General features: G+C 37.0%; 1 protein-coding gene across 1 annotated transcript in view; it reads right to left on the bottom strand.

Moving 5' to 3' along the window:
* CTNNA3 (catenin alpha 3) overlaps nucleotides 1-2190 on the bottom strand; it is a 335868-nt gene extending 333678 nt beyond the window's left edge. The window contains exon 1 of the mRNA XM_057377836.1: nucleotides 2089-2190. Coding sequence (XP_057233819.1) covers nucleotides 2089-2190 — 102 coding nt within the window. The remainder of the gene's footprint in view (nucleotides 1-2088) is intronic.
* Between the last annotated feature and the right edge of the window lie 9509 nt (nucleotides 2191-11699).

Below are 11699 nucleotides of genomic sequence, written 5' to 3' on the forward strand. Positions count from 1 at the left end.
TTTTGTTAAAAGCTACATTCAGTGTAACCAGATGTTAATCCTTAGACATTTAAGAAAAGCCAGACATGGATTCAGTGATCTAATAACAGCAGTAGAATTCCTGTCCACTGTTCCAAATCCAAAGTGTTGTCCATACATATAAATACTGGTTAATCCCATCCAGGGTGCAGAAGGTAAACTCACCATATGTTAGATTAAAACCAGCAATGTGTGTTTTCTCGTGAGCAAAGGTCTGTGGTGTGGATGCCAGGTGGGAATACAAGCCTTTCAAACTGCCTGCTTTCCATCAGTGATCCAAAGGACTCCAAAATGTATGGATGTTTCTACACATTGTGTTAGCTCAATCATGCTATCTTTGACAACTACCTTTTTTTAATATGCCAGATGCATTCATAGAGAACTTGACTGAGAAGCCTTCCTTTCAAATCTAACATCCTTCAAGCACCTGGAATAAAATAAGGGCCACAGACAGAGAGAAACCCTTGGGTTAATTTATGGGTGCTGTTTTATTCCAAGGATAGAGAAGTTGCCAAGTCACAGAGGTTTTACACAACAGTGTAACATACTGTTTTCAGAGCTTCACAGTAATCACCACTGCCAATAGCACATTGCAGGGAAGAGAGTCAATCTAGCAAAGTAACTTGAAGCTATTTCCACAGCTACTTCCTAGGCTGGTTTTGCCTTAATTTTTATCAAGATTGATGCTTTGAACCCAATGATTGCCCTAACTCTTGGAATAACTGAATAGGACAGACTTCAGGTTTGAGAGAGGTTCAGAGAACCTCAAACACATTCATTGTTTTTTTTCCTGCCACAGCATTACAAGATTATTAAATAAATAAATCACAACAGAAATCTCAAAATGAAGTTCAACTATGTTCCAAGCAGCAGTTGCTAAAGTGGATCTGCCAAGAATATAATTTCTGTCTGTGACTGGTCTGATTATCTTGCTAATCACAGATTAGTTTTCACTTATCTTTCCAGTCTCTCAATCACCCTTCATTGAATATTAGCTTTAATCCCTATTTTTACATTTTCAGCATTTTCTGTTGAAGAATTCCCCTCAAAACATAAGTTTTCCTTCCTCAGTCTGAAACAAGCAAAACATTAAGAGAGTGAAAAGACAGTCAAAATCATATTCTCTTAGAAGCAAAGCATTGACAATTTGAACAGCCTCAAGATTTTCAGTGGCTGAAAAGAGCTGGGAGGGGAAAAAAAAAACCAAAATTTCAATGATTTCTTGGATTTATGGAACTGTACTTTGTTTTGTCAAGTTGCTTTGATCCTGCAAAACTCAAGCCAAAATCCTCTAAAAACACCCACAGTGTTGCTGTTGCCTGAGCACAGTCTGAGCTACTGGCCTACAAGAGGTTTTCAAATGCAGTCTATCAAGACATCTATTCTTACTACTTGGAAACTAATTTGATAACCCATCCACATATCCTGCTCCAGCTTGACAATGTCCATAAACCACTGACCTGGTAACTGAGAGTTTTTATACTATCAGTCACATTCAGGCAAAAATAAATAAAGGCAGACAAAATGGGAGACAGGCAGCTCAGTTAATAACAGCTGGAAATAAAGCCCTGCTAAAAAAGAAAATGTTACTTTCTGAAGAAAATAATCTTCCAGAAGGGAAATATTAGTAATGGAGAAAAAGAACAATAACAAAAAAAAAAAAATCAAATATGATAATAAAAGAAAAGAAATTGGATGAGTTATGGGAGACAAAGCTTCAAATGGGGAAAACACAATTTTCTCTTTTAAAGAATTACTTATTTCATGCATTGGAAATCCCTTTGCAGTGTATTCTATATTTAAACATCCACTAGATAACACTGTGCAAGACACCAGCTAGAATACCAACATTTACTAGGACAGACTGGATGGCAAAGTTGGAAGTGACCAAAGGAACGACCAAATCTGGAAGACAGCAGATAGCCCAGGAGAGCTCCTGAGCCAGAGTAAAGCACAAGTGCAGAAGAGCTGTGGGTGTCCCCTTCAGAATAATGTTCTCAGTCAAAATTCTTCAGCCTTAGTCCCTTCCCTCTGTGGTTACCCAGTTTACTTTCTGCAACTCTAAAATACCTGAATTATCAATGGTTCCAGTAATTTCTCCACTGTATATGTCTGGATCTGCAGATTCCGAGGATCAATTTTCAGTCTAATGTTTGGCACTTTTGTTGACATTTCACCTGGGTGCAAAACAAGAGAAGTGCAATAAGCCAGTATGAACCATGAATACAAGTTTCACTGCCTTCTGTCAGAGCCCAGAGACTGCCTGTGTGAGTACAGACTTGTGTCGTAACAGGCTTAGGATTTCAACTAATACCATTAATTTTTCCAATTCCCCACTTTTAAATTCTGGGGAAAAAAAAAAAAAGTCTGATAATCACATAAACTGTAAAATTGTGGACTTAAAGTACATAAAACTTCTTATCCTCACTCACAGATTTATACATTAACCACAAGTTAAAAAATGCAAGGATAATTTCATTAGAATCCCATTGAATAAAAGTTCTCTACTAGTCTAAAAAGGAGCTTTTAAAGCAAAAATATTAAATTCCATTACTGAATTTATCACAAACCAAAAACATTAATGCTATGTACACAATACTTGCATCTTACTCCAAGTGCCAAATTACAGGGGTTATATCTATACAAAGAACATGTACAGTAGCCTTTAAATTTTCTAGAAATTAATAGCAGGAAAGAGTGAAATATTTTGTTATTTTATACCCTGCAATAACAAATATTTTCTAAGGGTCAAGACAGATTAAGTTGAGAAAGCCTGTTACTGAAGTCAATAAGATGGAAGTAAACCTAAGTAAGCTCTTTAAAGTGAATAAATCCTTCATTAGGAATTTGATGCAAAATCTACTGATGTGAATTAATAGTTTTCACCAAATCACTGTGCCATGGTTCAGGCCATTAGCCTGAAATGTGTGTGTGTCAACAAAGAATTATAACTGCTTTAGTTGGAATGCAACTGATTATTGTCCCAAAATAAAAGACATTTTAAATTTTGCAATAACTTAACTTCCCATAAAACACAGCTTGGCAAACACTTTTTAGCCAATAGAGACTTCAAATACACAGATAATGGATATCTGTTCTTTTTAAGCAAGATTTATTACAGCCATTGCTGCTGTATAATAAAGTAATAAGAGACTGCAACTATGCAGGCTGAAGAGATATATTGTCACCTTCCAGTGAACCTAGCATTGATTCAATACAACACATTAGGTTTAGGGTTTCTATAGCAAGTTGTGTAGAAATGATCTGGAGAGTTATCCATATTTCACTTACAAGCAAAGATAATATAAGCAATAATTAAAGAATTAAGGTATAAAGCAATTAAGGGGTTTGCCATTCTTATTAAAGGTTACAAAAGTGCCAAGCTTTTCTTTTATTACAAACTACACTAGTGGCAGACCTAAGTTCCTATAAATTCAGCTGCATTCAGCCAGGTGAGAGCATATGTAAAGAACTCATTTTTCAGTTTTAGTTCCAAGCCAAAAGATAAAGAGAAACTTGAGATCAGACTGACCAGAGTAACACTCTTCCTTCCACAGAAATGAAAAATGGAAACAGAACTGTAGAAATGTCAAAGCAAATTATCTGACCATATTTTATACATTTAACATTTAGATACTATTTACAAGGAAATAAAAGTAGAGATTCCCAAAACTGGAAGTGTCAGTGGTTCTCTTTCTGTCCAGTACTAATAACTTGCTCTGAAAGCTGCTGATGTCTGTCATTCGCACACTTGCTGTCCTAAGAGAGCTTCAGTCCCAAAGCACATTGTCATTGAACTGCCTCCCCTCTGTGCCTGCACCTCTGGTTGTCCAGCAGCGCTGCCAAACACTGACTCGTGGCTGTGCGCGCTGGTGCAGTCTGTGAACACAGCAGAGAAGCTCCTTTGCTTCTTCTGCTGTATTCACCCCTGATTCAAAAAGCCTTTTAATTCAACAAGATACTGTCCCCTCCAGTTTCACTGCGATTGCATCAAACCATATCATGTCACATTGACAAAAGACAGATCMTTTTGTACCACCTGCAATTCACTGGTTTTCTAAATCTTCGGCTAATATGTCAATGAATCTGCTTTTTAATCACATTACAAAAAAGAAAAAAATCTTTATGATGTTGCTGGTTACCAACCCTTATCTTCCACATGTTCACAAGCCTCCTAAAATACAGTCACTTCTTGAAATCCATCACAACAGTTGCAAATAGATGGTATTGATTGTGCTGTGAATTTTTTCTGGTCAAACATACATCAGTGGCAAGGGGACAGGCAAACTGGATGGAGATTGCACTTTGTGTTTTTACTGAGGTCTGAAGAAATCACTAAGTGACTCAGGTTATTTTTTTGCAGATACCCTCACGTTTCAACTTTGAAGCAGCTTTCCCTTAATTCCTTGAGAGAAAGGTGTCAGCAACTACCTTATTCAAAACAGAGAAATTAAAGTTTTGCTGCTTGCTCTCCATTCTCACAGCACAATTTCCTATGCAACATGTTACCTGCAATGATCAGGTCTTTTCTAAAATTTGGCAGATAAACATGCAGTTGTAAATAAAGTCAATTCCTATTCCTAGAGGGCCCCTGTGCTCCAGAATCACACCACAGGGCACTCTCAAACCAGGAAGTGTTACAAACCCAATCCCATTTTTGCAGGTCAGAAAAAATGTGAATCCATGTGTCGTGACTTTCTTTCCCTTTTCTGGATTGTTCTGGGTTTTTGCTTGTTTGTTTGTTTTTTACCCTTAGCATATTGCCGAAGATCAGCATTTTTATTCTTTGCTTGAGCCCTGAGTTCAAAAGCCAGATAAGCCAATAATAGCTTTTAGCCTTGAGTCGGGCCCATAACGAATCATCAACTGAAAGTCAATTGCAAAAACWATTGTCTCTGAAAATTTCAATTATACTCTAAGGTATAAATAATTCACTTAAGGGCTCAATTGCTGATTCCAGCAATATTTTCAAAGTACAATTCTAATGCTTCCTGAAACTTCCTTAAAGCAGGCAAAAGAAGGAAACAATTTTGCAAGCCCTTGAAGTGCAAACTGTAAGATCTTAAATTACTTTGATACTCTGACCACATATTTTTAACTTACTAGCTTCTCCTTACTATTATATACCATATTAGCTAATATTTTAATTAGATTCTTTAATTATTTTTTTAATTAAGGCAAGGGTAATAGGTGATAGAAAGAAAAATACACAGCCAGTAAAGATCACCCTGGGTTGTTCTCTGACATTTCCACTCACTAAGTGAACTTCTGTATTTTCAGATCCTATTCATTAAGGTGACAGAATTTGATGTTTGCCTCAGGAAAAAAAATGAAAACCAACAGTCCACCTTTTTTTTTTTTAAATGCATTTGTATACTACATTATAACATCCCCCTAATTACAGCAAGGGCCTTGAGTGTGAGATACTTTGGTAAAAAGCTGTATAACCTCATACTCAGTTAGATTAACCTTTACAGGAGGCAATCTCAGCACTGTGCACCTGCAGCTCTTACAACACTTAGGATGTTAAGCATGTGTTACAAGAGGGAGCTGTGTCCCAGAACAGCCAGAAAAGCAGCCACCTGCACACTCGTACCATTGYTATGAACCTTAAGACAGTGAAAAATTTGTCTTTTCAGCAGATATATCTGAATTGTTGAGTCTTTTGGTGCAAGAACAAAAAGACACTGGAAAAACAGTCAAAGTCTATTTCCACCTACTATGCAATGGGAACACAGCACCTGCAGCTTTTAAACAAGCTATAAGTACACTGCATACAGACAAACTAGTAAGTGTAAGAAAGCAGAGCCAAAGACATTCTGCATAAATCAGAAAATATTTACTTTAGAATCCATTTCCTGCTAGATTGTTAGAAAGCCAACAATGTATCACTCACCTATCCTAGAAAATACATGGTCCATATTCAGCACTAAAGCAACTGTCTATGTAATTGCCTCGTGTTAGGAACTTCAGTGCAACTGCTTTGGCTCACTATTGGGCTTCTGAGGCATCTGCAAGGGACTGCCTGACAAGCTCTCCAGTGTATTTCAGGATGACTGACAGGACACAGTGGCTGCTGCGGGGAGAGGGGGGTGGCAGGGGGATGGGCATCCTTAAAGCTATATAGTAGAGCATAAGCATGTCAAAAAAATTCAGAGCTGAAAAGGTTTTGAACAACTAGATGACATAAACCACGAAATTACTTATACTTCTAGTGATTGTTCTTGCAATTTTCAGCATAGCAACTGTTGTTTTCCCATACATTCTGATTGTATGCCAGCTTCAGTCTGGAGGCAGTGACTCAGGCTCAAACTGGACAGCAAAGGGATTCATAAGGCTCTCACCCAGGAACTTGGCACCAAATTTGTTTTCTCTGTTGTTTTTTACTATTGAATGGTACTCTACAATGACATACAATGTATTAACCTAGCAATTATAGAATGCAAAGACCTAAGCTTTCTAAAAAATGAAGAAATGTTAAAACAAGATAGCCAGGAATTGTATTTTTTACCAAGATACACATGGACAGGGCACCTGAGGATTTACAAGATATGCAACATTGCTGAGAATGTAATAGATTTTTTTTTATTATTTATTCTTCACTTCAGTATTTCCTACACAGATTCATTAATTGGTACCCACACCACTCTGGGAATAAAATTYCTTAGCCCTTTGCTACAGAGTCAGTACAGTGAGTGCAAATCAGACTTCATAGAAGCCAMAGAAACAATTACTGCATTTTTTCTTTAATCCTCTAGCTGACACATGAAATAAGATATTCAGGATGCTAAAATGTTCTAGTTCAGGCACAGAGAAGTCCATGCTGTTGTATTACAAACAGAAGACCTGCTGTACTCYATAGGCCAGACCATGCTCTGGAACAGAGCAATATCTCCAACACCTGGGAAGGATCCATTTCACACCAGGGAAAACCCATAAGGCACCTGCTAAATTACTTAAATTTTTAGAGAAAGCTATCAGGCTGGTCTCTAACCATCTCAGATTCTATCACTTCTTACCACTAGCAACAAAAACCATGCTATTAATGCACAGACATCACAAAGGAGAGCTGAAGAAGGTKGCAAGATTCAGACCCATTAATAACATTTATTCACTGCAAGTTACTTTATTTAAACAGGTTTTGCATTTAGGTGTAGGTTTGCAAACTCTCTAATCTCAGCCCTAGAAATTAAAACCAACAAAACASAACACTTCTTTTTACATTTCCTTTCAATTCTGCCTGTGTTTACTTTCTCCCTAGAGCACTTTTTCATCCACATCTGAAGAGCAGTTAAAATTCCCAAGAACATAAGATTTCCACCAAGTTCTTCAACATAGTTCTCAGCATAAATAATGTCATACATCATGCATTGCAATCCATCTACCAAGGAAAAAAGCCTAAGCCTAGTTCTTTATGGGTATTGGAGAACCCCCACGGCAAGCAACGAGTCATGATGACCTAGTGGCATGAAAAAGTTTAAGGTTTGTGAAAAAAACTTTTGAGGTGGGGCAAAGCATCATACCTCAACAAACTTGTCTCATGAAAACTTTCTTATACCAAGTGAGATAAAAATTTAAGATTTTTCCCACATTTTAAGATTCAGAACAAGCTCTCTCTTCATTGTTTAGTAATCATGTTTACATTTCCTACTGYACTTTGATTCAAAGCACTATTTCAAGCAGAGGTTTTGTTCCAATATCACATAAGGAAATAGAATCACAGAGGAAAAATTATTTACTCAAGATCACAGTGAATGCCAGTGGCAGCGTACCGAAATAAAACCATAACAGACACTGAAGCACTATACTCACACTTTAACTGAGGCCAATAAGTAGGCTGAGGAGAGTAGAACATTTTCAGAAACAATTTACACTATAAATCTGTAGAACATAAACTCTTCATCCATACTCATATGTTAAGGTTACCCAGATATTACTTATTCCTAGGAGGCCAGAAATCATCTCAYTTAAACATCCTATCCGAATCCTTCCTTTGGTGAATGCACACACTTCCAGCTAGCTGCAACACCAACAGATTCCAGGAGATTTTCCAGCAGAATTGTGAATCCTACAGCCTGAGCAGCTACACAACTTTTGGCCTTGTACATGGCTGGACTGTTCTCAACCAACAGCTATCAAAAAAAATGTGTTACGGTTTGGAGCCTGCAGCCAGTGCAAGAAAAATCTTCCCCAGAGAATGGAAAAAACCAGAAAGGTGTGAACCTGACAGCATCTCACCACATTACCAGTAAACTAAATAACTTCACTGATCAGTGAAGTTCTAGTGGATATACACCATTATGGGTGACAGCAGAATTTAAATAATGCTTCTTAGTGAAGAAATACTTTTAAAATCTTATGTTTGTTTCATTTCTTCCAGATATATTTTTGCAGATACTGGAGTTTTTGGTGTCAAAATTAAGAGCACTAATATTTAAAGAACTATAAAAGCATTTACTTGAAAAAAAACACACACAAACAACAGGTGTGTGCCATCAGATGGCAGCATTTCACATTAAAAATATCTTTTTTCATTAACACTTTTTGGACTAATTTTTAACTCTTACCAAATAAACCCCAAAATCCTTTCACATGAGTCTCAGTGCTATTTTCACTGCATGCAGTTTGAGCTCAGAACAAGGACTCTTCTTTGTTGGAGTGGCACATAGTTCTTACATGGATGGCTATCTGAACTCCCAATGATAGGTTAAGAAGGTCTGGCTCCAAGCCCTCCCTTTTGTTATCACATTTAAAGTGTTYCTATCTGTGTTCAGAACCAGAGACTCTGTTCAAATAAAGTTCAAGTTGACCTTCCACTAAAAATAGGGTGTTGTTCAACTCATTAAAASTATAGACAACAAAAATTCCATTATATGCTACTAAAATGTTTAAAGTTTTATTTATGTTAAATGCAATTCCCCATTTCCCCTTTTTGCTATTTGCTGACARTTATGTATTACATTACTCTGCTGTTCCGCTTAAAAAATGTCCGTCTCAATTGCAATGAGGCAAAAAAAAAACCAGGGTTCTTTCTTCTCTCTGTAGAGCTGCTGCTGGTTTTGCCAATGGAGCCATGCACTAACCCAGGATGCTTCACCATCATGTACCATTTTATGTAACGATTTTCAAATTGATATAAAGTTTTGCATTATTTGTTTTGTCCAGCGACCCCAAATAGTGTTTTAGTATTCTAGAATAGTATTCTTCTTCCCCACTGCTTACAGACAGGCCCAAAATTAAGGGCAGCAAATGTCACTGATACTTTATATATATGTAATATATTGACTCTAAGAGATGYATGAAAATAAAATAGAAATGATTCTTAGAAACTGCCTCACTTTGGATGCCAGCAAGCAGCTCCGAAGCACATACAAAAGTACAGTCTAGTAAAAAGGGACAGAAAACAGTATTTAAGCAAAGTCACAATCCTACCACGCCATGCCTGCAAACACAGACAGACCTCAACATGCAGATTAATTCTTCCATTGGGGTTCTCCACAGCACCCTATTTCCTTTATCAATGCATACAGCCAGTTTGAAATCTGGCTCAGCAGAAAAACCCTACAGAGCTGATAGAGCACTGCTGGTGAAACAGGTCCAAAAATAAAGACTAAGAACATTCCAGCCCATTTTGCCCTCCACTCACATTTCAACTCAAAATGATSTGGCTGAAGAGCAACCATAAAGGAAAAAGAAAAAACAAAAAACAACCAAACTTTGTTCCAAGGCAAATTAATTTTCCGGCATCAATCAATAGATTTGGAACAGGTGAAAGCAGTAAGAATTCATTACGAATTTTTCTAAATGCCTGTCATGATGTCTAATTCTTTGTTGTTAAAAATCTTTGGAGCTTCACTAGGTCTGAACATAGCTGTTGTCTTCAGTTTTACTTAACTGAAGAGAGTGCACATAAGGGTTTTCAAATATSCAGGATGTTACGCTGACTATAACAGCCCTCCTTTATCTCTCCATAATAACAAATGCCTTTCATATTTTGAATTTTTCCAAAATGGTATAAAATTGTGCAGTAAGTCATTATTTTCACACTGAGGTGCGATAAACATACATTTACATAAACCTTCCTTCAATTAGGTGCAAAATGTAGCAATGTACCAGGAGGTAAGCTAAACTTCTTTAAAGAATAGCATCCATGCAACATTTTATTCTTCCTTTTCCAATATTCCAAAATTACTTCTCATATTTGGAAAATATGCAAACACATCATACAACTTTGGCTACTGGCTTAAAGTGRTAAGACAATGATGATTTAAAATATTCTGAACATTCAGAACATATATTTAAATATTCAGAGTATTTTTTAAAAATCATGTTTAAAAGTTCATTTTTCAGAAAGTTGGCTAAAAAACCCAGATATTTAACTTTTTTAACTTTTGAAGTAATTATTTTATCGATATAGTTCTATTTATAACTTCATGTACTTCCACTAAGAGGAAAATTGCCTACCTTCTTCTTCAATCTTACCTTTTGAATCGAGACTCTAACCAAACAAGTTCCTAGAAACAGCTCTGTGAAGAGCTCCTCTTGATGCAGCTGGACTCCACAGGCACCGACAGTGAACCTGAAAATGGCTGCCCTTCAGTCCCAGTCCACAAGAAGCAAAATGGGAGGGCACCTCTCAATTGGAACTCCTCCCCAAGCGGTAGTGCCTGACTTGCCTGACAATTTGCTACTGAAAACACCACTTAAGAGACACCCAAACTCATTCCTAGTCTTGCAAACTAGGTTTGACACAGGCCTTTTAGAACCTAAATCAGACACCAGTGAAGCCAATGGCAAAGCCCCCTTAAAAATCAATGAGGTTTAGGTCGAACCTAAGAAGAGAAGGGAAAGAAGGAAAGCAAAGCCCATTACTGTAAATCCCCACGCAAATATAGAGGGAATGTACAGCTCCTTCATTCACCTTCACAAAATGCTCAAAACCCACTGATAACCCAACATTTWTAAGATTTTCCACCAAGACAGCCATTTAGAAAATGGATGTAAGTGAAATTTTGCTAATTAAYATAGCAAATTAGAGTACCCTGAAGTGCAGTTTACAACGGTGCACATAGGAAAAAGAATCCTCCTGAAACTCCCAAAAGGCAGAGGTTGCTTAACATTTGCGTCTGTTCTGTGACAGACTACAAGTTTTAAATAATTCCATCTGAAAATCCGTATGAGATCCACGTGTCAGATGGAATTTTCATTTTGGAAAATTTCAACCAAAGCAGTTTGGCTATTTTTAGTCGTCTTAGCRGTAAAAAGGGCTCAGAGTTAAGGTTGAGGTAACCTGACACCGCCTAACGGCACTGGGTAGACTCAAGGAGTAAGGGGAAAAAACCCAAAACCTAAGGAAGGAAGGAGCACATACTGTGCCTACACAGAAGAGAGAAGAAAAAAAAAAGAGACTTGGACAGTAGGTAAGAGACAGTACTGAAACATTTGCAAGGAATGGGGGCGAAAAAAAAAGAAAAAAAATCAACCACATTTAAGCCCTGTCATGCAATGACCAACTGATTTCMATAGGGTCTTCTGCACTTAAAGATGCATAGAAAGAATGCAGCAAAAATTTGATTATGGATGCAAAAGCATCAAATATTATTTATATAAACAAWGCAGACTTTCCTAGATTATATAATTTACTTTGAGGAAATTCACSTGGTAGTGCCATAATACATTTT

The sequence above is a fragment of the Malurus melanocephalus genome, unplaced genomic scaffold (genome assembly GCF_030028575.1).
Source record: "Malurus melanocephalus ecotype Western Australia unplaced genomic scaffold, MMel_1.1 scaffold_327, whole genome shotgun sequence".
Taxonomy (NCBI): domain Eukaryota; kingdom Metazoa; phylum Chordata; class Aves; order Passeriformes; family Maluridae; genus Malurus; species Malurus melanocephalus.